Source organism: Diabrotica virgifera, chromosome 4 (genome assembly GCF_917563875.1).
Source record: "Diabrotica virgifera virgifera chromosome 4, PGI_DIABVI_V3a".
Taxonomy (NCBI): Eukaryota; Metazoa; Arthropoda; class Insecta; order Coleoptera; family Chrysomelidae; genus Diabrotica; species Diabrotica virgifera.
The window spans coordinates 158,483,684-158,509,998 of NC_065446.1; the positions used below are offsets into that span (position 1 = coordinate 158,483,684).

The following is a 26,315-nucleotide window of genomic DNA, read 5'->3' on the forward strand; positions in this document are numbered from 1 at the left end:
ACAACATTCGCAGATGACACAGCTATGTTAGTCACAGATGAAAATCCCGCAACAGCTACCGAATCTCTTTAAAGGCATATTAGAAACATTGAAAAGTGGACAAAGAAATGGCGAATAAAGATCAATGAATCAAAATCACAACATATCATATTTACAAAATGTCGTAAAATATCGCCTAATATAGAAATAAATAACAAAGCAATTCCACAAGCCGAAACCGTTAAATACCTTAGTATGCACCTGGACAAAACTTTGACATGGAGAACACATATATGGAAAAAGCGCCAACAATTTCGTAAACACTATTGGATACTGGGCAGAACATCGAAGTTGTCTATACGCTGTGAGCTCTTAGGTAGAGGGGATAATTACAAATTCGCGAGCGCCAGTAGTGACAAGTTTGTAAACCTTTACTGGAAATTTACTTTTTGACGTTTTGCATTAAGAGTTGCATATTATAGCTTTTGTCTCACGAAAGTTGTTGCATTAAAGAGTGTCGAAATACTGGTTACAGTAGTAACTGTGTATTCTACAACTTTCCTGTCGCTAAGCATAAGGTGATTCAACGACAAAAATGGATTGATGCAATTAGAAAAAAGTAAGTAAACAAAATTTTAATTTTAAAACGGTAGAAAAATTTGAGCTAAAGGATCAGTTAGCACACTCTCGAATTTTGACGGTTTCAATTTTACAATCCAATCCTGAAACAAAATTTGAATGCGTGAAGATAACGACCAATTACAGCAAACGTAGGATGCCGTTAACTGTCATTCATAAGTTAATATTTAAGAAGTATTAGGTATACTATAATTATAGTAAATTATTATACTTTTTTGCAGAATAAATTTTTTCTAATATTAGTTGTCAACATATAAACGTCAAAACGATAAGCAAAATCTTATAAATAATCATAATGAATAGTAAATTCTGTACTTACTGCTATTAATTATCGATTACAATCCAATAACTTCTTTACGTTGTAAATGTTACACGATAAGAATTAAATAATAAGTTTGAAACAACTATTATTTGCTTTTGTACTGTCCTCTTTAAAATTCCGGCCGAAATAGGAACACAAGTCAACCGTTAGATGGCGATAGCAGCCATACCAGCGAAACTCACAGAGTATAGGCAACACTTTTTTCTTTCCAGAAAATTTCCGATAAAAGTTATACTAATAATCCTGTAGGTAGGTGGCGATACCAGCGAAGCTCGGAGCGGATACGTAACAAACTGTTGGTATACAATACAATACTCACACCGGTCTGGACCTATGGGATCCAGCTATGGGTACAGCAGCAAAATCCAACATATCCATAATGGAAATATTACAATCCAAAGTGTTACGCTCTATAACAGACGCCCCATGGTTCGTGTCAAACAAAGACATTTATTGTGATCTAGAAGTACCTACGATCAGTGAAGTGATAGTTCAGTGCAGTGTTCGGTACATAAAACGCCTAGAAAGCCATCCAAATGCCCTGGCAATAAACTTGCTTGATAATAGTCAACAAACTCACAGACTAAAACGTAAAAATCCACTGGACCTTATTTATAAATAACTTTTATACCTCACCGTAATTGTGTTTATATTTTAGATATATGTATTGTTTGTAAGTGTAAAATGTATGTTTGTATGTAGCATGTTATCGGAATGTCATGTTTGTTCCATACTAGAGGTCCAGTCATTGGACTGACCTCTCTAAAGTCAATTTTTTTTACTTCAAACCCCAAAGACGCTTATTGTTAGAATTTTTATAACTAACAGATTGCTGAATAAACACTTCAAAAAAAAATTATTTTACGAAAAAAAGTTATTCTTCATAAAAAGTTCTGCATGGTCTAAAACCTGAAATGCAACCATCTTGTATCAAATTTTATCAATTTTATACGAGGTAAGTATATCAAAAAAGATGAATTTCGAGCAAGAGTAAAGTACCTTAATAGTTCACAAAATTTCAATTAGAAGGATGTTATTACATATTGGAACATAGTTTTTAATTCTAAACAACTTTTCTTACAATTTTGGTTATTGTGAAAAATAAAGATATTTATTTTATTTACTCTCGAGCGAGATTCATATTGTTTGACATACCTCGTATAAAATTGATAAAATTTGATCCAAGATGTTTGTATATTAGGTTCTTTAGACCATTCAGAGCATTTTATAAAGAATAACTTTTTGTCGTAAAATTAATAATAAAAGAGTTATAATCGAAATAACTGAAAATAATGTTGGTTATCCATAATTTAAGAAAAATTTTCAAACATTTTTTTACAATTAGAAGGATGTAATTGCATACTAGAATATAGTTTTTAATTCCAAACACATTTTCATAATAACAAATTTCAATATTGTGAAAAATAAAGCTACTTTACTCTTGAGCAGAATTCATATTTTTTTACATATCTCGTATAATATTCATAAAATTTGATATCTGATTGTTGAATCTTAGCTTTTAGACCATGCAGAACTTTTTATGAAGAATAACTTTTTTCCGTAAAATTAATAATAAAAAAGTTTCCCATATGGTTCCAACTTACAGGGACATACTATAAATATGATTAACACACGAATATTTTATTTTTAATTTGATGCATTCCGAGATGATGATCGTCTTCCATATGCCTTTTTCTCAGTGGAGGTTGCCAATCTTTAAGTCTCATTTTGTGAACCTCTATTATATTTTGCTGAAATATTTACAACGTTGTTATTGTTTGTTTTTTAACCAAGAGGAGTGATTCAAATTTACCGCGCCGTAATGCTTGTTTCTAATTGGTCCAACCGCAGGCAAGTTTACTCCACCGTTATTAAATTTTGACACTAATGACATTTATGAAATTTTGGAATTTCTGTCATTGAATAGGTTAATTAAGTATATCGGCGATTTTTTGTGTTTTCTGCATTATTCCTTTAATTTTTTAGATTTTTAGTCTACTTTTATATAAAAACAGTTGTTTTTAGAACTCTAGCGATGTGTTAGTATAATATAATATGTATGGATTATCATCGAAAGCTGATATGATCAACGAAAAAAAAAAATAATTTGGTGACTTTTCTAGTAACTTTCTTGGGTGTGAATCTGTCTTTTTACTTTACTCCTCTTAGTTAAAAAATCAACTTTAGTTATCGCATTTTTTGTGCTACAATCCTTAGCCCAACCCGTGTCACAGGTTTAGGATTAATTTTCTGAGTGCAATGTTTTAAAGTGTTATATACATGTTCGATCGGATTTAGATCTGATATGGGCTGTATGGTGGAAAATATCATTTTTAAATTGAATCTTATCAAGGTAAGTATTCACTATCCTAGAGACACGAAGACGTGCGTTAACGTGCATTAGCACGAATCTGTCATATTCAATATGGCTGGCAAATGGCAAAACATGATCTTCTAAAATGTTTTTAATGTACCGGGTGTCCCAATAAGAATGGCTCTCGGTCACATCTCAGGAACCGCTTATACTACAGCTTTGAGAAAAAAATATTTATAAAAAAAGTTGCCTAGAGAAAAGCCTGGAAATTATTTTCATAATTGTAGGTCCACCGCTAGAGGGCGTAATTAAATATCAAAAATTAAAAAATCAAAATTTTACAAAATTTACCTAATGAAAGGGCACTGGAAATCCAATCATCGTATTCTTCATAAAATTCTGCGCATATTTGATTTCATAAGTTTAAGTCTACCTTTGCAAATAAGAGGTGGGGGTGAGTGGGAACCTTCTTATGAAAAAATGGCTGTAAGTCCGGTTCTGCTAATTCGAATTTTGCATACTTGGTCCTGTTGAAAACAGCTCTTTTTCGTCAATGTAAAAGTCTAATTTTCGAAATAGCCTAAAAAGTAATATGCCAGCTAGTAGGCGTTTTTTAAATTATTTTGGGAAAACTAGTTTTCTTTGGAGAATATTAAATACAAGTATGCATTTTTAATCCTGTATTACAAAATAAGACCAAATTAGCAACATAATACCGAAAACCGCATGTCGATACCTTTTTTTTTTCTCGGGATATCTTGAGATATAAGAAACATGTAAATTTTAAACAACTGTTAATGTCACCAGTAAACGAAGTTAAGGAAAAGTAGTGTGCTATGGAAAAAGAAAGAAACATTTTCCAGATGTAAACGTATATAATTAATTAAAACAACAATAAGACAAACAATGCTATAAAATATAACAAAGAAATAAAAGCAACTACATACTTACTTAGTGACGACCCAAATGTTCAAATTATTGCCCATCATTTTCGATGCAAGCATTTACTCTTTCAAGAGTAGATTGAACAGCAGTCTCAATTTCTGCTTTCGCAATGCTTTGGATGGCGTTTCGTATTCTCTAGATTCTAGATCATGTTTTCTCGTTTTCTCGAGTAGTGGTCCAAGCGGCAAAAATAAAGTCTTTAATCCGTCCCCATAAATAAAAGTCTAAAACAGTTAAATATGTTGCTATTCAATCTACTCTTGAAAGAGTAAATGCTTGCATCGAAAATGATGAGCAACAATTTGAACATTTAGGCAAGACTAAGCAAGTAGTTGCTTTAATTTCTTTGTTATATTTTATAGTGTTTTTTGTCTTATTGTTTTAATTAATTATATTTGGTAGGGGAGCAAAGTATGCTAACTGTGCAGTCACTCGAGAGTAATGGCGACCTATTGGGTTGTGAAGAGTAGGTCCTAAAACCAAAAAAAGTTAAGTAAAGTTTTCCATTTTAGTGGGCGCTTGATATTTTTTAATTTAATTTTTCATTTCCAACAATCGTTTTTTCCGATTATAACGCCATCTATCCATAATTCTAAAAAATGTTTCAAATAAAAGTTACTTATTTTTACGTAAGGACTCCAAATCTGAAATAAAAAATGGGGGCTCCTATTTAAGATTTTAAAGTAACCCCCCCCCCCCCCACCTCCGTGGGGGGGTCGTGTTTGGTGCCATTCGGTACATTTTTCAAAAATATTGAATAAATGTTATTCATTGTTTTTCGATCTAATGTTCATTTCGCGAAATATCCCGGGATTCGTATTTAAAATATTAAGTTTACCCCCCACTCCTCTCCGTGGGAAGTCGTGTTTGCTATCAGTCGATAGATTTTTAAAAAATACTGAGCACATATTTTTTAATTTTTCGATCTGTCATTCATTTCGCGAAAGATTCGCATTTTTCTTGTGAAACTTTGGGAGTCACCCATTTCCTTACGCTCGGCTCAAATCGTCAGATTTTGAAATATACACTCTTTTGCATGTACTTAACTTACCTTATCTTAATCTGACAATTTCGAGGTTTTTTAAGGATAGATTTTTTTTGGGCCTCCCTTAACCAACTCCCCTCTATTACGAGCCAATATATGGTAGAGGTACATCTGCAGGGTACCAGGTTTCTCCCCATATGATAATCTGACGCGCTCGAGTAACTGCAAAAATCTCCGCTTGGGCTCCCCTATCATACGTTTACATCTGGAAAATGTTTATTTGCTTTTTCCAGAGCACACTACTTTTCCTTAACCTCGTTTACTGGTGACAGTAACAGTTAGGTTTAAAATTTACACATTTCTTAAAATATCTGGAGATAGAAAAAAGGTATCGACATGCGGTTTTCAGTATTATGTTGCTAATTTGGTCTAATTTTGTAATACAGGATTAAAAATGCTTACTTGTATTTAGTAGTTTCCAAAGAAAACAAGATTTCTGAAAATAAGTAAATAACGCCTCCTAGCTTGCATATTACTTATTAGGCTATTTCGAAAATATGACACTTACATTGAAGAAAAAGAGCTGTTTTCAACAAGACCAAGTATGCAAAATTTGATTTCGCAGAACCGGACTTACAGCCATTTTTTCATAAGAAGGTTCCCACTCACCCCCACCTCTTATTTGCAAAGGTAGTCTTAAACTTGTGAAATCAAATATGCGCAGAATTTTATGAAGAATACGATGATTGGATTTCCAGTGCCTTTTCATTAGGTAAATTTTGAAAAATTTCGATTTTCTAATTTTTGATATTTAATAACGCCCTCTAGCGGTGGGCCTACAATTATGAAAATAATTTCCAGGCTTTTCCCGAGGCAACTTTTGTTATACATGTTTTATCACAAAGCTGTTCTATAAACGGTTCCTGAGATATGGTCGAGAGCCATTCGTATTGGAACACCCGGTACATGTCGGCTGTCATTCACCCAATCACCTTCACAAGTTCGGTATGTCCTTTCCAAGAAATACCATTCCATAGCAGTATTTCGGCACTACTACAAGAAATGCTCTGTATGAGGTTACATGAGGTTAAAATTTAACTCATAATATTGTAAATTTTTATATTGAATTGGAATAATGTATTTTAACCGCGAACCCGCAATATTTTAATGAGAAATTATTTTTTAATGCCAGTATGTGTTTTATTACATTTTGTTTTAGACCGACGATAACATTCCACTTAGAATTATGTTACTTTTAATGGACGAAGTGTTCGATTTGAAGTCTCGAAATCAATGGTTACGAAGAAGGATCGTAACTTTACTGAGGCAGATTGTGAGGACCATGTTTGGTGATATAGTCAATCGTAGGATATTAGAATACGTGTCTTTCATAACTAGTCCTAAAAATGTTGCACAGTATTTATATATTTTTAAGTAAGTAACATAATTGTATTTTCTACATCTTACACACTTCAATCATAGTGTATTTACCAATAACCATAAGTGAATTTACGGATATAGTTCTTCCACTCTAACTTTTGCCATACATGAAATTATTCACGAATTACTATTTATACTAGGTCTCTTTTTTACTCACAGAAACTAGTATCGCAAAATTAAGCCGCTTGTCTATAGAAATCACAATAAGTTAAACAAGAATCAATAATATGGCATGTCGTCGATACCTTATTTACTATGAATTTTGACGTTTATGATTTTAAATGACAGTGACATAAGCTCATTTGTTGGTTAGTACTTGAATTTATTTTTTGTTTGGTTTTTCAAATTATTTAACTTTTAGTCTTTATATTATGTTATTGTAATTTTTATTTTCAAACATAATTATTGTTAGAACGACTACCCAAGTAGCACCGAACGGGTTTATTAAGTCTTTTAAGGATGCTTTAAAACTGTAGAATAAAACTAAAATTTTAAACCGTTTGGTTTTTAAGTAAACCTTAAGGTTGCAATAAAACCGCTTTCAGCATAAAAGGGCCCACTCTGAAAGAGGCCAATAAAACCAAAAATAAAAACCTTTTTAAAACCATGTTAAAAGACACTTTAAGTGCAGACAGTTTTATAGCAAACTTAAAAAGGTTTTTTACATGGAGACTTTTAAAGTCAATTTACCATATTAAATGATTCTTTAAACCCATATAGGCCAACAAATTTTTACATGTGTTATGATAGGTAGATACGTATTTGTAACCATAAAATAATAAAAATAATTGGTTATTTCTGACTTTCAAGGTAGAAAAACACTTAAGCACCCAACTTTATTGATAATGTTAACAAAAATAGGTCTAAATAACTCACGCCCCCTAAAATTTCTGACTTTTGGCGATTAAAAAATAAAAAAAATTAAATCCGAAAAATAATAATTTGAAAGAAAAATAATTTTATCTACAATTTTAATGTTTTAATGTTAAAATAAATCGAATTTATGTCTTTAAGACGCTTAGTTATAATTTCTATGTAAGCCTTATATTCTAATCTATCATGGCTTTCAACATCTCCAGAAAGCAATATGGCCGAAATCCAAATAAAACTATTTGGTCTATCGACAGAGAATTGTTAAGATCAAATGGTTTTATTTTATACCTTTCCAAGAGTATATATCCTACATAAAAGCAAGGTTGCCTTGGAATTAAAACCGTTTAGTTTTAATCGGTAAAAACTCGGTTTTATTGTGAGTCTAACCTAAAATCGAGGCGTCGTAGTGCTGTGTGTGTTGTATTTTTCTTTTAAAATGACCAGTTCGTTTATATTTTAAGTACTTGCGACTTATTTCTTCCATACTAACTGTACTTCCACTTCTGTTTCGCTCTAAAACAAATAGCCGACCATTTTGGATATGAAAGAAGAGGTGATGACTTTAGATTTATTGTTCGTAACAAGAAGAATAGTTTAGTCTTTACGGTAACCAAATTGATTCAGTTAAGAGCGTTTGGTTTTATTATATCCTACTAATTGCTTTTATGAAAGCAACTTTAAAGAAAACAAAAAATAGTTTTAAGGCATATTTTTTACTGACATAATAGTCTTGAGATCAAGTAGTTTTAATAATAGGTTTTATTAGTCATATTAGGAGAATCTTTAAAACTGCAATAAAACTAAAAGGTAACAAACTAGTATCTAATAAAACCAAACAGTCCGGAAGTTTTTCATAAAACTGACAAATTATCTATTAAGATTAATTAGTCTTATTTGATACTCTTATTAGATACTTTAAAACTAGTGACAAATGCTTAACAGTTTTAAAGTTCTGGCAGTATATCTACAAGGTAACTTTAAAACCATTATCTTCTTATTTACCACAATAAAACCTTTATAAACCTTAGATTAAACTAAAATGTTTTTATTGTGCTACTTGGGTAACTACTGTCCTATCTTAATTTGATTACTTCCTGTAAGTACCTGTTTATTTTTTACGTGACAAGTAATATCTATGAGTGTCGCTATAGTTCTGTCGAGTGGAAACTTATTTGTTCATTTTCGCCTTTACTGTTTGACTTTTTGTTTTTTTAATTTATTTATTACCGTTATATATTTATCTTTATACTACTAGTAATAAACGGTATGATGTTAAAGCTGTTCAATGTTGAAGCCATCAATCTCCTCAAAGATTAAACACTTCAATAAAATAACTTTATAAAATACGTCCAGGGGATAATAACCATTGCCTAATTATTACCACTGACAGTATGTATCAATGATACTACACATCGACGTACGTTTCACTTTATGTTTTGATTTAACTTGTTTGAAAATGAATCATGACACATGGGCAAAGATAAAATGGATTAATTATAGTTGTTGGAAGACTATTCAATATTACTTCAAACCACTAACGCTTGAACAAGACGGTTTCATTTACTAAAATTCACTATTTAATAAATAAGACAAATATACTTTTTAACGTGTCCTTCCTTTTTCAGTAGAGTGATAATTTGACCAATTGTTAACTTATACAGTAGGAAAAATTAAAGAACACCCATGAACGAACATATAAAACACGCTGTATTTTCCTGTCACCGTGTCACACAAAAAATTGACCAGCGCAAATACATGTAATAATTATTATTACATGAACTTGCGATGGTCAATTTTCTTTGTGACACGGGGACAGGAAAATACAGCGTGTTTTATATGTTCGTTCATGGGTATTCTTTCATTTTTCCGACTGTATCTACATGCAGTCCAATATACACACCGTTGCACGTCATCCGCGTCATAGCCCGTGACGTCACATGATACCAACACGAAATATTTAGGCGGTAGGTCTGTTCCTTTTTAGAATCATTTAGCAGAGTACACTGGAATTACAGCCATTAGCATATTTTGTTATATACACGTAGAAATAATATTGGAAGATTTCGTTTAATGTACATTTAAAGAAACATACCCTAACTTGTTTCATTTAATTTGTATAAGTGGAATATAACGTTTTTTTATAAATGTCCTATCATCATCATCATGGCTTATTCACTCCTGGCGGAGTGTTTGCCACCCTTTTGGGCTCTCTGGTTCATTTGTTGCGGAGAATCAGTCCGCTGTTGTCTTTTATTATTATACCAGCGTGTGTGACTTGGCCCTGTCTACAATTTTCCTCCATTCTTTCCAGTCCTTACAACGCTCCTTCCAATTGTAGATTCTCAGCTTATTTATGTCTCCTAAGACTTGATCTCTCCATCTTGTTTTGGGTCTTCCCTTTGGTCTCTTTATTGTTGGTCTCCAGCCAGTTATTCGCTTTAGCATAGAGTCTGTGTTATCTCTTTCTGTGTGTACCAGTGTCCCAGGTGTCTTCACCCTGGATGACTTCTTTAATTTTTTCATTGGTTAATCTTGTAAATTCGCATACACTTATCCTCACCGGTCCCATTATTCGTCGAATTAAATTTCTCTCTAAGATTTCTAACCTCATTTCATCTTTTTGTGTTAGGCACATCGTCTCTGCACCATAGGTGATCACTGGCCTGATTGCGATCTTGTAAATTTTTAATTTGGTTGTCTTACTAATGTATTTTTCTTACTTAAGAATTTTTGGTAGTTCGATAATAGTTCGAAGATTCGATAATAGTTTCCATAATTTTGACTGCTCTTACTGCCCCCTCTATAGCAATGTTAAATAATGTTGTTGACAGGAAGTCTCCCTGTCTGACACCTACCTCCATTTGTACTTCATCTGACGGGCCTTGCCTTGTTAAGATTCGTGCCTTGGATTCCTTCATCGTCATTTTCGTGAGACTTACTAGTTTTTCTTGAATGCCTAGTTGATTCATATCATTAATTAGCTCCTCCCTTATTACACTGTCAAAGGCTTGCTTGTAGTCAATAAACAGTATATTTAGATCTATTCCGTGCTCGTAACTTTTTTCGACGATTTGCGTTACAATGTGTATTGCGTCTATTGTTGACTTACCTTCTCTGAATCCATGTTGGTATTCTCCTATTTTTGTTCTCGTTTCTTTTTCTTTTCTTTGACTGATCAAATTAGTTAATATTTTGTACATTGTATTTAATAGCGTGATTCCCCTGTTGTTAGTGCATTTCGTCTTGTCGCCTTTTTTAGGGATTGGTGTTATCAGACCGCAATTCCAGACGTTCGGCATGCGTTCTTTTTCCCATATTCGTTCTATCAGCTTGTGGATTCTGTGGGCTAGTTCCTCTTCCCCTTTCTTGAAGAACTCATTTATATGTCGTCTGGTCCTGCTGCTATCCTTGTCTTTAATCTGTTTATGGTCACCAATACTTCGTTGTATGAGGGAGGCGCTGATTGTTCTTCATTCCTATTTTCTGTTTGTTCTTCATTTTCTGCATTTTCAGCATCGTCTTTCTTTTTTAACAATTCTCTATAGTGTGTTCCCCATTCTTTTTTTCCATATTTGCCGGTATCTTTTTCTTATTCTGTGCTTTTATGTGTTTATATAGTCTTGCATTATCGTTACTATTAGCTTCGAGTTCCAGCAGTAAGTCTTTAATCCATTTCTTCTTTTTAGTTCTGCAACATTTTTCTGACTCTTTTTTCTTCTCTTTAAGTTTAGGATATCTTTTTGTTTCCCTGTTGCCAACCACCTGTGTCTTGATTGCTAGTAAAGACAAGGACGTCTTTACTAGCTTGATCGCATTCTTCATCGTACCAATATTTTCTTTTATTTTCTTCCATTAGTCCTATCGTCTCCTCTGCTGTTGTTAAGATACTATCTTTTATGTCTTCCCATGTTTCATCTATGTCCGATGGTTTTAGGACTAGTAGTTTTTCTTCCAACTTAGTGCAGAATTTTCTGTTTGCATTATCTGTATTTAGTTTTGACCGATTCCACCTCTTTCTTTTCTTTCTGTCGTTTTTGTCTTTAATGATCTTCAATTTCACCGTGGTGTCGCCTATCACCAAAATGTGATCCGAATCAGAATTGGCTCCCCTGTAGGACCTTACTTTCTGTACAATTGTTCGCCATTTTTTTGAGATTAGGATGTGGTCTATTTGGTTTCCGTCTGTTGTTCCAGCTATTAGCCACGTTACTTTGTGCTCTTTTTTGTGCTTGAATTGGGTGCTAATAATAAAAGTATTGGTTGCTTCTGCTAGATTACATATTCTCCTGCCGTTGTTATTCGTATTTTGATGGATCGTTTCTTTTCCTGCGATTTCTCTGTTCGTGTTTTCTTTCCCTATCTTTGCGTTGAAGTCTCCTAACAGGATTAGTATGTCGTTCTTTGGTATTTCTTCGTACAATTCTTCAAGTTTCTCATATAATTCATTATTTTCTTCTTCGGAAGCATTCTCTGTATATAGCATATATATTAACAAATGTTAAATTTGCTTGTTTATTTTTCATTCTTATATATGATATTCTTCCATCAACCGCTTTAAAGTTAATAACCTTGTCTCTTACGCTATTACTAACTAGAAAGGCGGTTCCATTGCGACCCTGTTTGCTTTCTCCTGCGTAGTACATTGTGTAGTTTCTTCTAGCAATCATCCCTTCTCCTGCCCACCTTATTTCTTGTAGCGCTAGTATTCCCATCTTGTATTTTGTCATTTCTTTTGCCAACTCTTCCATTTTGCCTGGTCTTATAAGTGTTTCTATTCTTATTTTTCTGTTTTGTTTTTCACTTTTTTTTTTTTGTTAATTTTTTGCGTCTTTTCTTACAGAACATTTTCATGTCCGTATTCATTGCCAACTCCGTTATACTGTCACCGTCTTTTGTTATATTTTCTGTTAGTTTTTTGACGCCATTTTTATCAATTTTTCGCGTGGATCTATATTATCAGATAGGGGAGATCTGTCGTTTATTGTCCTAGCGTTACCCTTCTTCTCTTCAGGTGTCTTCCAGTAATTTACATCCATACCTTCTAGTTGCTCCAGTGAGAACAGTTCACCATTTATCCATAGTTTGTTGTATTTTAATGCGGCTGTGTGTCCTTCCTGGCGTACCATTTTCATATGCTGGAGAAGATGATTCCTTTCTTGTAGTATTTTTTTTTTTTTTTTCGGGAAATCCTCATTGATATATATTTTAGTTCCTCTTAGGTTTTTAGCAGCCTTCAGAATTTCCATTCTCGTAGCTTCCTTTTTTATTTCTAATATGATGGGTCTGGGTACATTTTGGGGATCACCTTTCTGCCTATTCTTCTCATCTCTACCAGTTCTTCATCTAGCTAGGTTGTTTGTTTGTACGCCGATTTTTTCCATTATCCCCTTTATCTTATTTATCGTCTCTTGTTCGCTTTCTGTTTGATTTTCTTCGACCCCCTGTATTACTATGTTTTTTTCTTCTAGCTTAACTTTCCAGTATTTCGATTCTAACTTCTTGTTCCGTGATTTTAGTTCTCATTGCTTTGTTATCTGCTTTCAGCTGCTCGTTTTCTTTATTTAATTTATCCAGGTCTACTTGCATTTTATCTATTTTACTTTCAATTCTTACATTTCTTTCATCCATTTTCTCTAATTTTTCTAATATCTGCTCCATGGTACCGCGGTAAGGGTGTCCGCCCAGTCCACTTGTCGGAGCGTCAACCCTTCTCAGCACTTTTGAGTTTTACTCAAATATGGATTTTTTTACTAATGATTCGGATTTATTGCAGAAATTTTTCAATAGCCGGCAACATCGCTTTTATTTCAGACAGCACTTCAGCTCTTATCGGGATGTTTTTGTCTGTTGTTTATTAATTGTTTAAGAGGTTATTGTGCTTTTTGCAGTGCTTACTCATTAATATCTGCTGAATTTTGACGAAATATTTTTATCGGAAGCACTGTCGTCGGACTAAATTCACTGTAGTTTGTTTGTATTAGTTTATTTTTCACTTTGCTACACTAAATTTATATTTTAATACGGAGCGTATTTTGATAGTATCGTTCGGATTCAAGCCTCGATGCCAAGTCCAAATGTCCTATAAAAATGCTAAATAACTATGTTCATGTTACTTACGCTTGGACAACTGTTTCCACTGTAGGCTAACTCAGACTCGTTGGGAAAATGAATCTATATTATTTATTTTGACAATCTTTTGCTTATCCCTCTGTGGCTCAGAGGTAAGAGAGCCTGCCTTTGGATCCAAGGGTCGTAATTTCGAATCTCACCTGGGTAGAGAATTCTTCATTTATTAAAAGTTAAGAAATGAAAATAGTTTCTATCCTTGTGGGATAGGCACTCACCAGATTGACCGTAGACATTCAGATACGATTAGCGTCTCTTTGCAAAGAGAATGACGTCGACTTTGCTAAGTAACAGGATATTTATTCAACATACACATTACACATTACACTAGGTACCTGATTGCAAAAATCCACTGTACCATGCAAATGGCCATTAGCTGTCGAGGCATTAAACTAAATAAAAAAAATCTTTTGCTTGTACCTACGAGCAACATTTGTATTGTCTACCAACAACTTTCGAAAATATTCACTCAAGTTTCTTTATTTTCTATTTTCTCATTTTTTGTTGAAAATTAGAGTAAATTCCCCACTGCTCCAAAGCCCATTAAGCGGACACACGTCGTTGTCTGTGGTCACTTATATTCAGCTCCTGGGTCAGTTGATTTTTTAGGGGTGCAATCCCAAGTCACAACGCAAAACTCGCTAAGTTGTGGCTTGTGAAAGGCCGAGTTTTTGTGAGCGACTGTCTAAGATTATTCTGCATACTCTCAGGGAGGGCGGCGATGTTTTCGGCAGATTTTGTTTCGTCAACGTACGGGTGTTGGTTGATTGTTCACTGAACCAGTGGACTCAAATTTAAACCACACTACGAATACTCCGTAGGACTATTATGGTGGTCGTAAAAAATAAACCTGTAGTATTGAAATATTATATCCCCTATTGGAAACCCTTTGCTCTGTTTATACCACTCATAAGAAAGATTGAATACCGAGGCTATCTTACCCCTTACCGCTAATCTAAATAGCTCGTTTGAGGTACAGCCAAACCTTTTTTCTTTGCAGTATAGTTTGAAGTAAGTGTTTTTGCCCTCCCCTATGGTGTCCCAAATATTCAGCCGTTTTTTCTTTTTATAGTCGACATAACTTCAGGCCCCTTCCTTCCTTTAGTTCACCGTGTAATATTTATAGTAGACCCCACATAATTTAGTATAACGAGCTTCTTAAAACGTAGAAAATATACAGGGCGTTCCACTAGAGAAACAGATAATGAACTATGCTAAACTTGCGTGAATCACTACCACTGCTTTTTATAATTTGCTAAAATAGGGACACTAACAATTTTATTCCATAAGTGGTTTTTACACTATAATTTCAGAATTTACTCAATATTCATAATAGACCCTACATGATATAGTTCGTTGAGATGAGGTTGTTAAGGAGCTTTAAAAATATGAAATTATACATGGTGGTCCATTAAAAATAAAGCTTGTAGACTATGCTAGCCTTGCATGAATCACCCTGTACATTTAAATTTATCTTTAAAAAGACAGTATCTGCGTTTTTTATAATTTAAAAAAAACAGAAATAATTTTATTCTATAAGTGGATTCCACCCTGTATATTTCTCAGTTTATGCCTTCTCTTCCAGTAAGGCGAGGTTTTCCTTTTTTCCTTCTACCATGAGAGTCGATATTAATTCTTTCTTTTCTTCGAACATTCTTTAAGCATGTTCATACTATCTGATTTGTTTGAACCAATATCTTCCACGATTGTCTTTCTTACTATCTGGATTTGAAATATTTGAATGTCTGAGTCACTAATAGATAACATTATGACTGCTTTATCCCAATATATTTTGCTTGGGAATATTATATTAAAATATTTTCATTTTAGGCACTCTTTTTGGCCAAACGGAATGAGAAACGATAGGAGAGCAGAACGAGATGAAGGAATTAAAAGTAGAACAAGAGTTGCGGCTAAGATAGCTCTTATATCGTGCCTATCAGGTTTGTATATATTATTTTATGTATTTTTAAATTAAAGAAATATATTTTTATTTCATGAAGAGAAGTATCCATAGTTCACAAATGTGGTCTAGAGGCAGTGGCGTACGGTGACATTTTCGGAAGAGGAAGCGATTCAATAAGGGTATAAAAAATGTTTTCTACGAGGGTCGAGATCAAAATATATACCTACTTAGTAGGTCTCGTATATCTAATGTATTACTATTACTACCTGTTAACTTATATCGACTAAAAGCAAAAACTATAAAAAATTACCTGTCAAAACCAAGCAAGGAATAGTGTTTAATCCAATGTGAGAGACTTGCACAGCCCTTGAGAATGACATTCGGGTGATACAATTCATTGGGACAAGGAGGATTTTCTCCCATAATCAAGCGTCACTCCATCCCGCCCGAATGCTCCAGACTATCCACTTCCCTTCAGAAGTAGCACACTGATGCGCTATAGGGGCTCTCTATCAGCATAGTGCTTATTATGTGGGAGTCCTGGTACAAGGACTCACACACCAAATCCTACCCCGATCAATACAGGTTAGTCACTCTAGTGACTTAGTAGGTCTATTGACTTATCGTCGATCTGACCCCCCACTCCAGACTTGGTTTCTTTAAACTTAAAAAAAGAGTTTTATTCAAAATTGGTTTTATATCCCGATTCCGAATCACCTTCCACAACACACAACTTTCAACAATACGACACTTATTTATGCTTGAGTCCTATTCTCCTATCAACCAATGCAAATTTGTCGATAACATGGTCGTAAAATTTTGGATTTTCTGATAATTGGTTAATGCACTCTTTTTCAATGGATAATAGGACTAACTTAGAAAGTATGTCTTCGCTTGTGGAATTTATTGTAAAACATTTAATGCATTTTAATACTGAAAAACTTCGTTTATCTGATGCAGTTGTAGCTGCGATAGTTAGTACTAATTCACACAATTTGACCTCTTCACACAGGGAGTTATTTAAACCAGTAGTATTCAATAAATTCACAGATTCCTGCATATTTCTTTATCACTAATTTCAGATGTTTCATTAATGTCACTTAACTGAGAATGCAAAGCTGGGATATAAAAAAAATCATAATTTAATCGTAGTGAATTAAATGCCTCTGTGGGAGATTTTGATGAATTATAATTAGACATATTAAAAAAAAATAATTCTACATATTTTAATTCTTTAAAATTTTGAAAGCGAGAATTCATTTGTTGTTGTAAGAATAAAAATTCAATGTATAATCGTTGATAGGTCTCTCTTTCGCCGACCGACATTATCAATCGTCATTCTTTTTCTTTCGGGTTCGAAGCCCATATTTTCAGTTTTATTCCAAATATTTTTAAATTGCTCTCATTTTTTAATCATCATAAGTCATCAAATTGTCTTATACAAAATGCAATGCCATTTGACTTCGTCTGTAAAATGTCATATAAAATATCAATAATAGGAAAAATCTCAAAATGTCAAATAAAATATTAGTCTTTAATCCATTGTACCTAAATACCTACCCCTTATAGTAGCAGTAACAGTCTCCGCAACTCGATTTCGGAAGGCGCTAGGACGATCGCTTCCAGGAGTATCAAAATTCGCGTGAATGTAACATGACTAGAGGGTGAGGTTATTAAACCCTGACCAATTTTTGAACGGGACAAATGCAAGAGAAGCGGCGGTTTTGAGATGCGCTTCCGTCAGGAGCGGGCTAAATCGTTGAATTGTGTGCATATTTGAGCCCGTTCGTATGCGATCAATTTTTAATATGTTTCAATGCTTATTGCCTACATGATATGTAGATTACTTAGATTATGGAAAAATTGTTGATAATTAAATATTAATTAATAATATATTTTCTTATATGGAAGTATAGCTTCCCCCGCTTCCATGGACCGCACGCCTCTGTCTAGAGGTAACAAAGTACTGTACTCTAAGCATGTACCACAAAAAAGGTTTTATTAAAAAGTTCAGTCTTACAACAGGAACACAACACAGAACTGACCTAATAATAAAAATTAGATATGAAAAATTCAACATGTGGTGACAACGCCCACCTTAGTCAAGGAACTTACCCACCAGGAAGAAGGAAGAATCGATTGATTCAAAACAAATAGTATTACACAAACATTATTAAATTGGTAATAAATGATTTACTTCATGTTTTTTGATAATCTTATAAGTTTGGAGGAACATCCTTAGTTAATTCGTCTTCATGGGGAGGAGCCATCTTGCGATATCTTTTGTAGATACGCCTGAATTGTTCGCAAGATGGCTCCTACCCATGAAGACGAATTAACCCGGGAGTAGTCGCGCTCACTTCTGTAACGTGAATAGTCGCGTGTTAGATTTCATCTTACAATACGAATTTAAATACGAATTTACAACAAATTTTTATTTTATAGTATTTTTATTTACTTGCTATGTTAGAAATATTATTTCTAACAATTATTAAAGATAATTGGCTCTCCCCAAAGCCATAAATTCCACAAAAAGAAGAAGAAATAAAAATACCTACGCATTACTACACCCTTTCTCGAGGCACTTACGAAATTTTTCTTCTTCTTCTTCTTTCTCATAATCCTTAGTGCCCTTCAGGGCGTCGGATGTCGGGTTCCGCCTTTTATCCACTTCTTCCAATTGCTTCTATTGGTGGCCAGTTTCTTCATATCCCTCATACTGATGTGTCTCCTTTCACCTATATCTTGGATCTGGTCCATCCATGTCTTCCTCGGCCTTCCCTTTTTTCTTTTGTTTCCCATTTTGGCTTCATGTACCTTCTTTGTAAGTCTATTTTGCTCCATTCGTTGTATGTGTCCAAACCAGCTTAATTGTTTGTTTTCGATCTTCCTAATTATCGGTTCTTGTTCCAACTCTCTTCTTATATCTTCATTTCTGAATCTGTCAAACTTCGTAACTCCGGCTATTTTTCTCATGTATTTCATCTCCGTCGCGTTTATCATTGATTCATGTTTCTTTTGGACAATCCATGTTTCCGCCCCATATGTCATTATCGGATTTACTATGCTGTTATATACTCTGAGTTTAGTTTTGTTGCTTATTTCTGACTTTCCAAAAATTGTATTATTTAAAGAGTAATACACGCTAGTTGCCTTCTTCAGTTTATTACTTATTGATAAGTCCGTTTTCCCATCATCTGTTATTATATTTCCCAGATATTCAAAAGTAGATACATGTTCTATTACTTTTTCCCTTACTATTATATTAGTATTCCTTTCTCTTTTCTCATGTTCATTTATTATCATAAGTTTTGTTTTGTTGAGGTTCATTTCCATTTTTAATTTATGTATCTCTTTTTGCCAAATATCTATTAGTTTCTGCATTTTCTCTACTGTGTCTGTGATTAGAACTATATCATCAGCGTATAGAAGGGAGTTGATCTTTATTGCATTTAAGTTTTTATATCCTACTATGTATTGAAGGTTTCTTGTTTGATCTTTGGTATTTTTGATTAAAGTATCCATGACTATTATAAACAAGAGGGGGCTTAGTCCATCTCCTTGTTTAATTCCCTTATCCCATTTAAAAGTGCCTGATCTTTCTCCATTTATTTGTACTTGGCCTTCTACTTCCATATATATAGATTTTATGACTTTTATCATCTTTTTTGGTATATTATAGCTCTCCAATATTTTCCACAATATTTCTCTGTTTATCGTATCAAATGCCGCCTTCAGATCGACGAACATGAGAAATAGTTCATTCCCTTTACGGCATTGTCTCTCTATTATATTTCTTATGATGTAGACGTTATCGTTTGTTTGACGGTTTGATCTGAATGCAGCCTGTTCGTCTTCCAATTCTTTCTCTATCACTGATCTTAGACGCTTCTCTATAACTCTCGTGTATACCTTGAAGGCGACCGATGACAAGCATATTGCTCTATAATTCTCGCATTCATTATGTTGTCCTTTTTTGTATATTGGTAGAACTATGTTCTTCTTCCAGTCATCTGGGATTTTCTCTGTACTCCATGCTTCCTTGCATATCTGTAATAGCCAGTCCTCTCCTTTTTCACCCATCCATTTTATCATTTCTGGATCTAGTTGGTCCTCTCCTGCCGCTTTTCCAAGTTTAATATTGTTTATACCTTCTTCCAGTTCTTCCTTCCTTATACTCTCTGGTTCCTCTTCCTCCTCCAGTTCTGGTCTATTTCTTCCTGCTTCATATATTTCTACTTCTTCGTGTTTGAATTTATCTTCGTAGTATTGTTTCCATACTTCTACTATTTCTGTAGTCTCTATTTTCAATTGGTTATTTTTATCTTTGATTCCATACTGTTCCCTACCTTTTTTCCCTCTTAGACCCTTTATACGGTTCCAGAATTTTCTGTTATCTGTTTTGTAATTTGCTTCCAATTCTTTTCCGAATTCTTCCCAGCTCATATTTTTCGCTTTCCTTACTGCTATCTTTGCTCTATTACGTTTCTCCATGTATTCTACTGTGTTATTTTCATTTCTACATTGTTGATATTTTTTCCAGGCTTGCTTCTTTTCCTTTATTATTTTCATTAGTTCTTGACTCCACCATTCTGTTCTCTTATGATATTTATTTATTGACTTTTTTCCACAAATTTTCTCTGCTGTTTTATATAGTGTGTCTTTTAGTATTTTCCATCTTTCTTCCATATCCAATTGCTCTCTTTCCAGCTCCATTCTTTGCAATTCCTCATATATTTCTTGTTTATAGTCACTTTTCTCTTTCTCTGTTTTCAGCTTCTTAATATTTATCTTAGTGTATGACTTATCGACTATATATTGCTTTTTCTTTGTAGTCATTTCGGCTACGAGTAGCTTGTGTTGAGTATTAAGTTCTGCAAATTTTTCTGTTTTTATATTTTTGATAATATTCATTTCTGCAGGAATCACGATGTAATCTATTAGACTTTTGGCATTTCTTTCCTGTGCTTCAAAAGTGTATCTGTCCTCCATATTTTGATACCAGAATATATTTCCAATTTTTAAGTCGTTATTTACACAAAATTGTATCATCTTCTTCCCATTTCTGTTCTCAGCTTTTTCTCCATACCGCCCAAGGCTTCCAAGTCCCTTGTTGATGTCATTTCCAACTCTAGCATTCCAGTCTCCCATAATAATTATGTTCTCAGTATCTTCTCTCACTTCGTCTAAAGCTGTTTGGAGTTCGCTATAGAATTGAGACATTTTCTGTTCTTCTGTGCCCTCGACTGGTGCATATATTTGTATTATGCTAACTAACTCGTCTAGTTTTATACTTACGGTAATTATTCTAGAGTTTATTGCTTGGTATTTTACAACTCTCCCACTCAGATCATCCGTGATTATAAAACCGACTCCCTCTTTTGCTCTTTCCATTTCTTGTACACCTGAGTAGAAGAGCTTGTAACCATCGCCACATCTCATATTTCCTCTTCCCTTCTTCTTCGTTTCACTCAGGCCTAGGATGTCAATGCCGTATGTTTTCATTTCCTCTGTCAATTCGAATTCTTTACCATAAAGACTTGTGATATTCCAAGTACCTATTATTGTTGTTTCCTTTCCATTATTTTCGTTGTCCTTTTCCATTTGCGTTGTCTTTTTTACTAGTATCTTTGCAGTTTTTGGTTTTCAGTTTTTTGAGTTATATGCTCCCCCTTCTGCTGTTCTTATTGATTTTGGTATTTGCTGTATTTCGTTTCCTGGGGATCTTTCACTCGCTTTTCTCCCCTTTGTTTTTTGTTCCTCTGCTCCATTTTCAGGTTGAATTTCTCCATTGTTATCATTTTTGTAGCCCAACTGCTCCGGGGTATATATTTCTCCATCTATTTTGAGCCCGTTATAGTTTAGGAACGCTCTGTAACCTTTATCTCTAGCCAATTTCAGTTGGTGGATTAGAAATTTCCTTTTCTGTTGGTATTCTTTTGAGTAGTCTTCCGTAATGAATATTTTGCTGCCCTTGAGTCTGCGTGTTTGGCTTAGTATCTCTATTTTTTTCGACACATGTTTAAGTTCTATTTTTATAGGCCTGCTTTTATTATTTTGGTTTCCTACTCTATAGATATCTTGTATCTCCTCGTTTTCGTCTATTGAAATGTTCATTTTATTAGTTATTTCTTTGAATTTATTTTTTAGGATTGCTCTATTTTCATTTGTTGTTTCGTCTACACCATGTATCACAATGTTTTTCTTTCTTACTTCTTTTTCTAGAGCCTCGATTCTTCTTTCTTGCAATTTCATCTCCTCTTTGATTTCCAGGTTTTCCTTTTTGATCAGTTCATTTTCTAATTTTAGCTTATTGAGTTCGATTGATATAGCATCTATTTTATTTTCTACCCTAATCTCTCTCTCTTCCATTTTATTAAGTTTTTCTATTATTTCTTCCATTATTTTTTCCATGACGATGTATTTGTTTTTACCTTTCCCTACACGACCACTCACCGATAGAGGTTTATCCCAAGTCGACCCTGCGGAGGAACCGCCTTTCCTTGAGTGGTTAAATGTAGTTTGTTTAGATTTTAAATCAAGTATTTTATTTTTAAATTGATTTTTAAGTTGATTTTAGGCTTACTTTATTTATTATGGTTTAAAGAATATTTATACTATTATAATCCAATACTTTAACCATCCAACCGTCCAGAGGATCCAAAATCTATTTTTAATAATAAAAATATGGAATATTCTTACCTTGAATTGTTACGCCTATGTTTATGTTATTGTTATTTTTGAGTACCTTATTAAATTCTGTCACCACGCGTCTTACTTGTTTGTAGGTTAATAAACTAAATTTACACTTCCACAATAAAATATTATGAATTTTCACTATGTAAATATTTTAAACCATTTAACTATTAATTAAGTTTTATTAATTGTTGTTTATAAGTTTTAAAATTCACTTTTTACCACCAAAAACTTGATTTTTAGACGATTGATCTAATTATACGTATCTTCTAATATATAGCCAGTGACGGAACCCCACGAAATTTTTTCAAAATTGCAAAATTTTTCATCAAGTTATCGCGAAAAAGGATAAAATGTGAGATTCTATCTAACGGCGCGACTACTCGCGGGTTAACTAAGGATGTTCCTCCAAACTTATAATCTTTTCAAAAAACATGAAGTAAATAATTTATTACCAATCTAATAATGTTTGTGTAATACTTTTGTTTTGAACCAGTCGATTCTTCCTCCTTCCTGTTGGGTAAGTTCCTTGACTGAGGTAGGCGTTGTCACCACATGTTGAATTTTTTATTTTTCATTTTGCATATCTAATTTTTATTATATTGTAATTATATTTTTATAATGTTTTAATGTAATTATGTTTTGTATTTTTATTATATTATATTGTAGGTAAGTTCTATGCTGTGTTCCTTTATTATTAGCTGATGATGTTAAGCCGAAACGCGTCCTGCTGTGAGACTGAACGTTTTTACAAAAAACCTTTTTTTTTGTGGTACATTCTTAGAGTACAATACTTTGTTACTATTTTTTCATTCGCAAATAAATACATAATCACTGCATATATTTGATATACAATGAGCACGTAAATGTTGGAATACATTCATTTTCTCATAAATGGGCAATTTTGGAAATAAATCCCGAAATAGTAAGATTTTTATTTTCAGATTATGATTTTTTGGCATATACAACATACTAGTGACGTCATCCATCTGGGTGTGATAGCTCATTTGAAAGATTATTTAACATCATCATCATCATTCTCTTTGCCTTATCCCTATGCGGGGTCGGCTTCCCTAATTGCATTTCTCCACACAATTCTATCTTGGGTCATATCAATGTCAATCCCCTTTACCAACATGTCCTGCCTTATTGTCTCCCCCAGGTCTTCTTTGCACTTCAGCTATTCTTCGTATTGGGTGATTAACGTCTCGACGTTGGACATGACCAAACCATCTTAACCTATGCTCTCTCATTTTGGCATCAATTGGTGTCACACCTAGACTTCCCCTAATATACTTATTTCTAATTTTATCCTTCTTTGTCACTCCACTCATCCATCTAAGCATTCTCAGTTCCGTACATCATAGCCGGTCTTATGGCTGTTTTATAGAATTTTCCCTTCGGCTTCATTGGAATTTTTCTGTCACACAACACACCACTCGCTTCTTTCCACTTCATCCATCCAGGCCTAATTCTACTGCATGCATCTCCATCTATTTCTCCATTACTCTGTAATACTGATCCCAGGTACTTAAAATTATTGTTTTTTACAATCAGTTCACCATCCAAAGATACCATTTTATTTGTAGTAACTCCATCTTTAAATGAACAATCCAAATACTTTTTTGTCCTACTAAGTTTTAAACCTTTTTCCTCCAGAGCTTGCCTCCTCTGTTCCAGTTTTTGTTCTAAAGTCTCTTTCACTATTTCCTACTAACACGACATCATCAGCATACATTAGCACCATGGAATGTTACCCTTTAGTTTCGCTATTATCTGGTCCAAAACTAATGAGAATAAATACGGACTAAGCCCAGAGCCTTGGTGCAATCCTACTTTCACATGAAATTTATCAGTCTCTCCCACACCTGTCCTAACACTAGTCGTTACTCCCTCATACATATCCCTCACAATCTCTACATATTCACCAGAGACTCCTTTCTTATTGAGTGCCCACCACAGAATCTCTAGAGGAACTCTATCATATGCTTTCTCAAGATCAATGAATACCATATGAGCGTTTGTTTCTTTACTCCTGTATTTTTCCATCAACTGCCTTATAATTAAAATTGCATCTGTTGTTGATCTGCCCTGCATAAAACCAAATTGATTCTCGGATATTTCGGTCTCTTCACGTATCCGTCTATCAATTACTCTTTCCCATATTTTCATGGTGTGGCTAAGCAGTTTTATAGCCATGTAGTTTGTACATTGTTGTATATCTCCCTTGTTTTTGTAAACAGGTACCAGTATACTGCTTCTCCATTCGTCTGGCATGTGTCCAACTTCCATAATTCTATTAAATAGACCTGCTAGCCACCTTGTTCCTGTCTCTCCCAATGCTCTACATACTTCCACAGGAATATCATCTGGTCCTGCCGCTTTTCCTTTCTTTATTTTTTGAAGCGCTTGAGCCACTTCCTCGTTTTTTATTTGGGTGACCATTGCTGCTACTGTCACCGTTGACTCTACAGGCTGTCTGTCAAATTCTTCATTTAATAAGCTGTCAACGTACTTTCTCCATCTCTTTTTGACATCCCTTTCGTGAACTAGTATTTTATTATTTTCATCTCGGATACATCTAATCCGATTAAAATCTTTTGCTTTCTTTGCTCTCTGTTTGGCTATTTTATATATCTTCGTTTCGCCTTCCCTGGTATCAAGTTGATCGTATAGGTTTGAATACGCTTCTGCTTTGGCTTTTGCTACTGCTACTTTCGCTTCCTTTTTCGCCTCTATATAGTTTTGAAGATCTGTGTCGGATCTGGTTTCTTGCCACTTTTTATATAATTTTCTCTTCTCTTTTATTTTTCCTTGTACTTCGTTTGACCACCACCAAGTCTCTTTATCCTCAAACTTTTTTCCTGACGTTTTTCCAAGTATTTCAATAGCAGTCTCTCTAATACTACTGGCCATTTTTCTCCAAATTATATTAGGGCTTCCTTTCATGTTCCAACATATTTTTTCTACTATTCTTCTCCTGAAAAGACCTTCTTTCTCATCGTTTAGCAGCCACCTGCTGAAAGATTATTAAACATATAACATAATTATTTATACATACATTTATTTATACATTTATCCAAAAAATTGTTTTACTTAAATATTAATTATTGAGACAAAAAGAAGAATGTATGTAATTTATTTCATTCAAAATACATTTTGCTGCTGTCAGAAAACAGTAAAAAATGTTTATTTGACAAATAATTACTGTTCTACTCTTAAATTCAATGTTAAAGCTCACCCATCTGCATTTGGCAGTTTGAATATTTAATTTAAGTGAAAAGGAATATTTATTTTTCAAATAAACATTTTTTCCTGTTCTCTGATAGCAGTAAAATGTTATTTTGAATTAAATCAATTACATACATTCTTCTTTTTGTCTCAATTAATATTTAAGTAAAACAATTTTTTGGACACCCTGTATAAATAATTATATTATGTTTAATAATCTTTCAAATGAGCTATCACACGACCAATATTCTCATTTAAAAAAATCATCGATTACGTCAACACGCCCAGATGGATGACGTCACTAGTATGATATATATGAGATTGAATCGCCAGATGACCTAGTCACCTAGTCCATTCACGTCAGTTGCGGTGTGGGGGATAAACTCTCGGTGTTGGTCACTTGGAGTATGGAGTAGCAGGCCTACGTTTTCTCCGATGAGACTCCGACAAGAGTCGAAAATCTTCGATTCAGAGTGCTGGACTGCGCTCCGTATTCTAAGTGAAAAATAAGATTGTTTTGCTTTCGCATTGCATCTGAATAAAAATGGAATTTTTATTTTATTTTGATATTTTTCCAATTTATGTATAAAGTGGATGTATTATTAAGAATTGGGTTTCCAAAAATTCATCACAAATCATCTTTTCAGCCCCAAACGGAACAGAAAGGGAAAAATCTATCTTCGTTTTTAAACTAGGAGGAGTAATTCAAATTTACCGCGCTGTAATGCTTGTTTGTAATTGGTTCAACCGCAGACAAGTTTACTCCACTAAATTATGAAATTTTGACATTATTGACATCATAGTTCATAAGTTAATTAAGTTATATCTGCGATTTTCGTGTTTTCTGAGTTATTCCTTT

The 26,315-nt window shown here is 33.7% G+C and overlaps 1 protein-coding gene across 2 annotated transcripts in view; it reads left to right on the forward strand.

Moving 5' to 3' along the window:
• LOC114339787 (sorting nexin-13) overlaps positions 1-26,315 on the forward strand; it is a 236,149-nt gene that overhangs the window by 201,696 nt on the left and 8,138 nt on the right. For both annotated transcript variants that reach the window (XM_028290473.2, XM_028290474.2), the window contains 2 exons: positions 6,404-6,618; positions 15,454-15,566. In XM_028290473.2, coding sequence (XP_028146274.2) covers positions 6,404-6,618; positions 15,454-15,566 — 328 coding nt within the window. The remainder of the gene's footprint in view (positions 1-6,403; positions 6,619-15,453; positions 15,567-26,315) is intronic.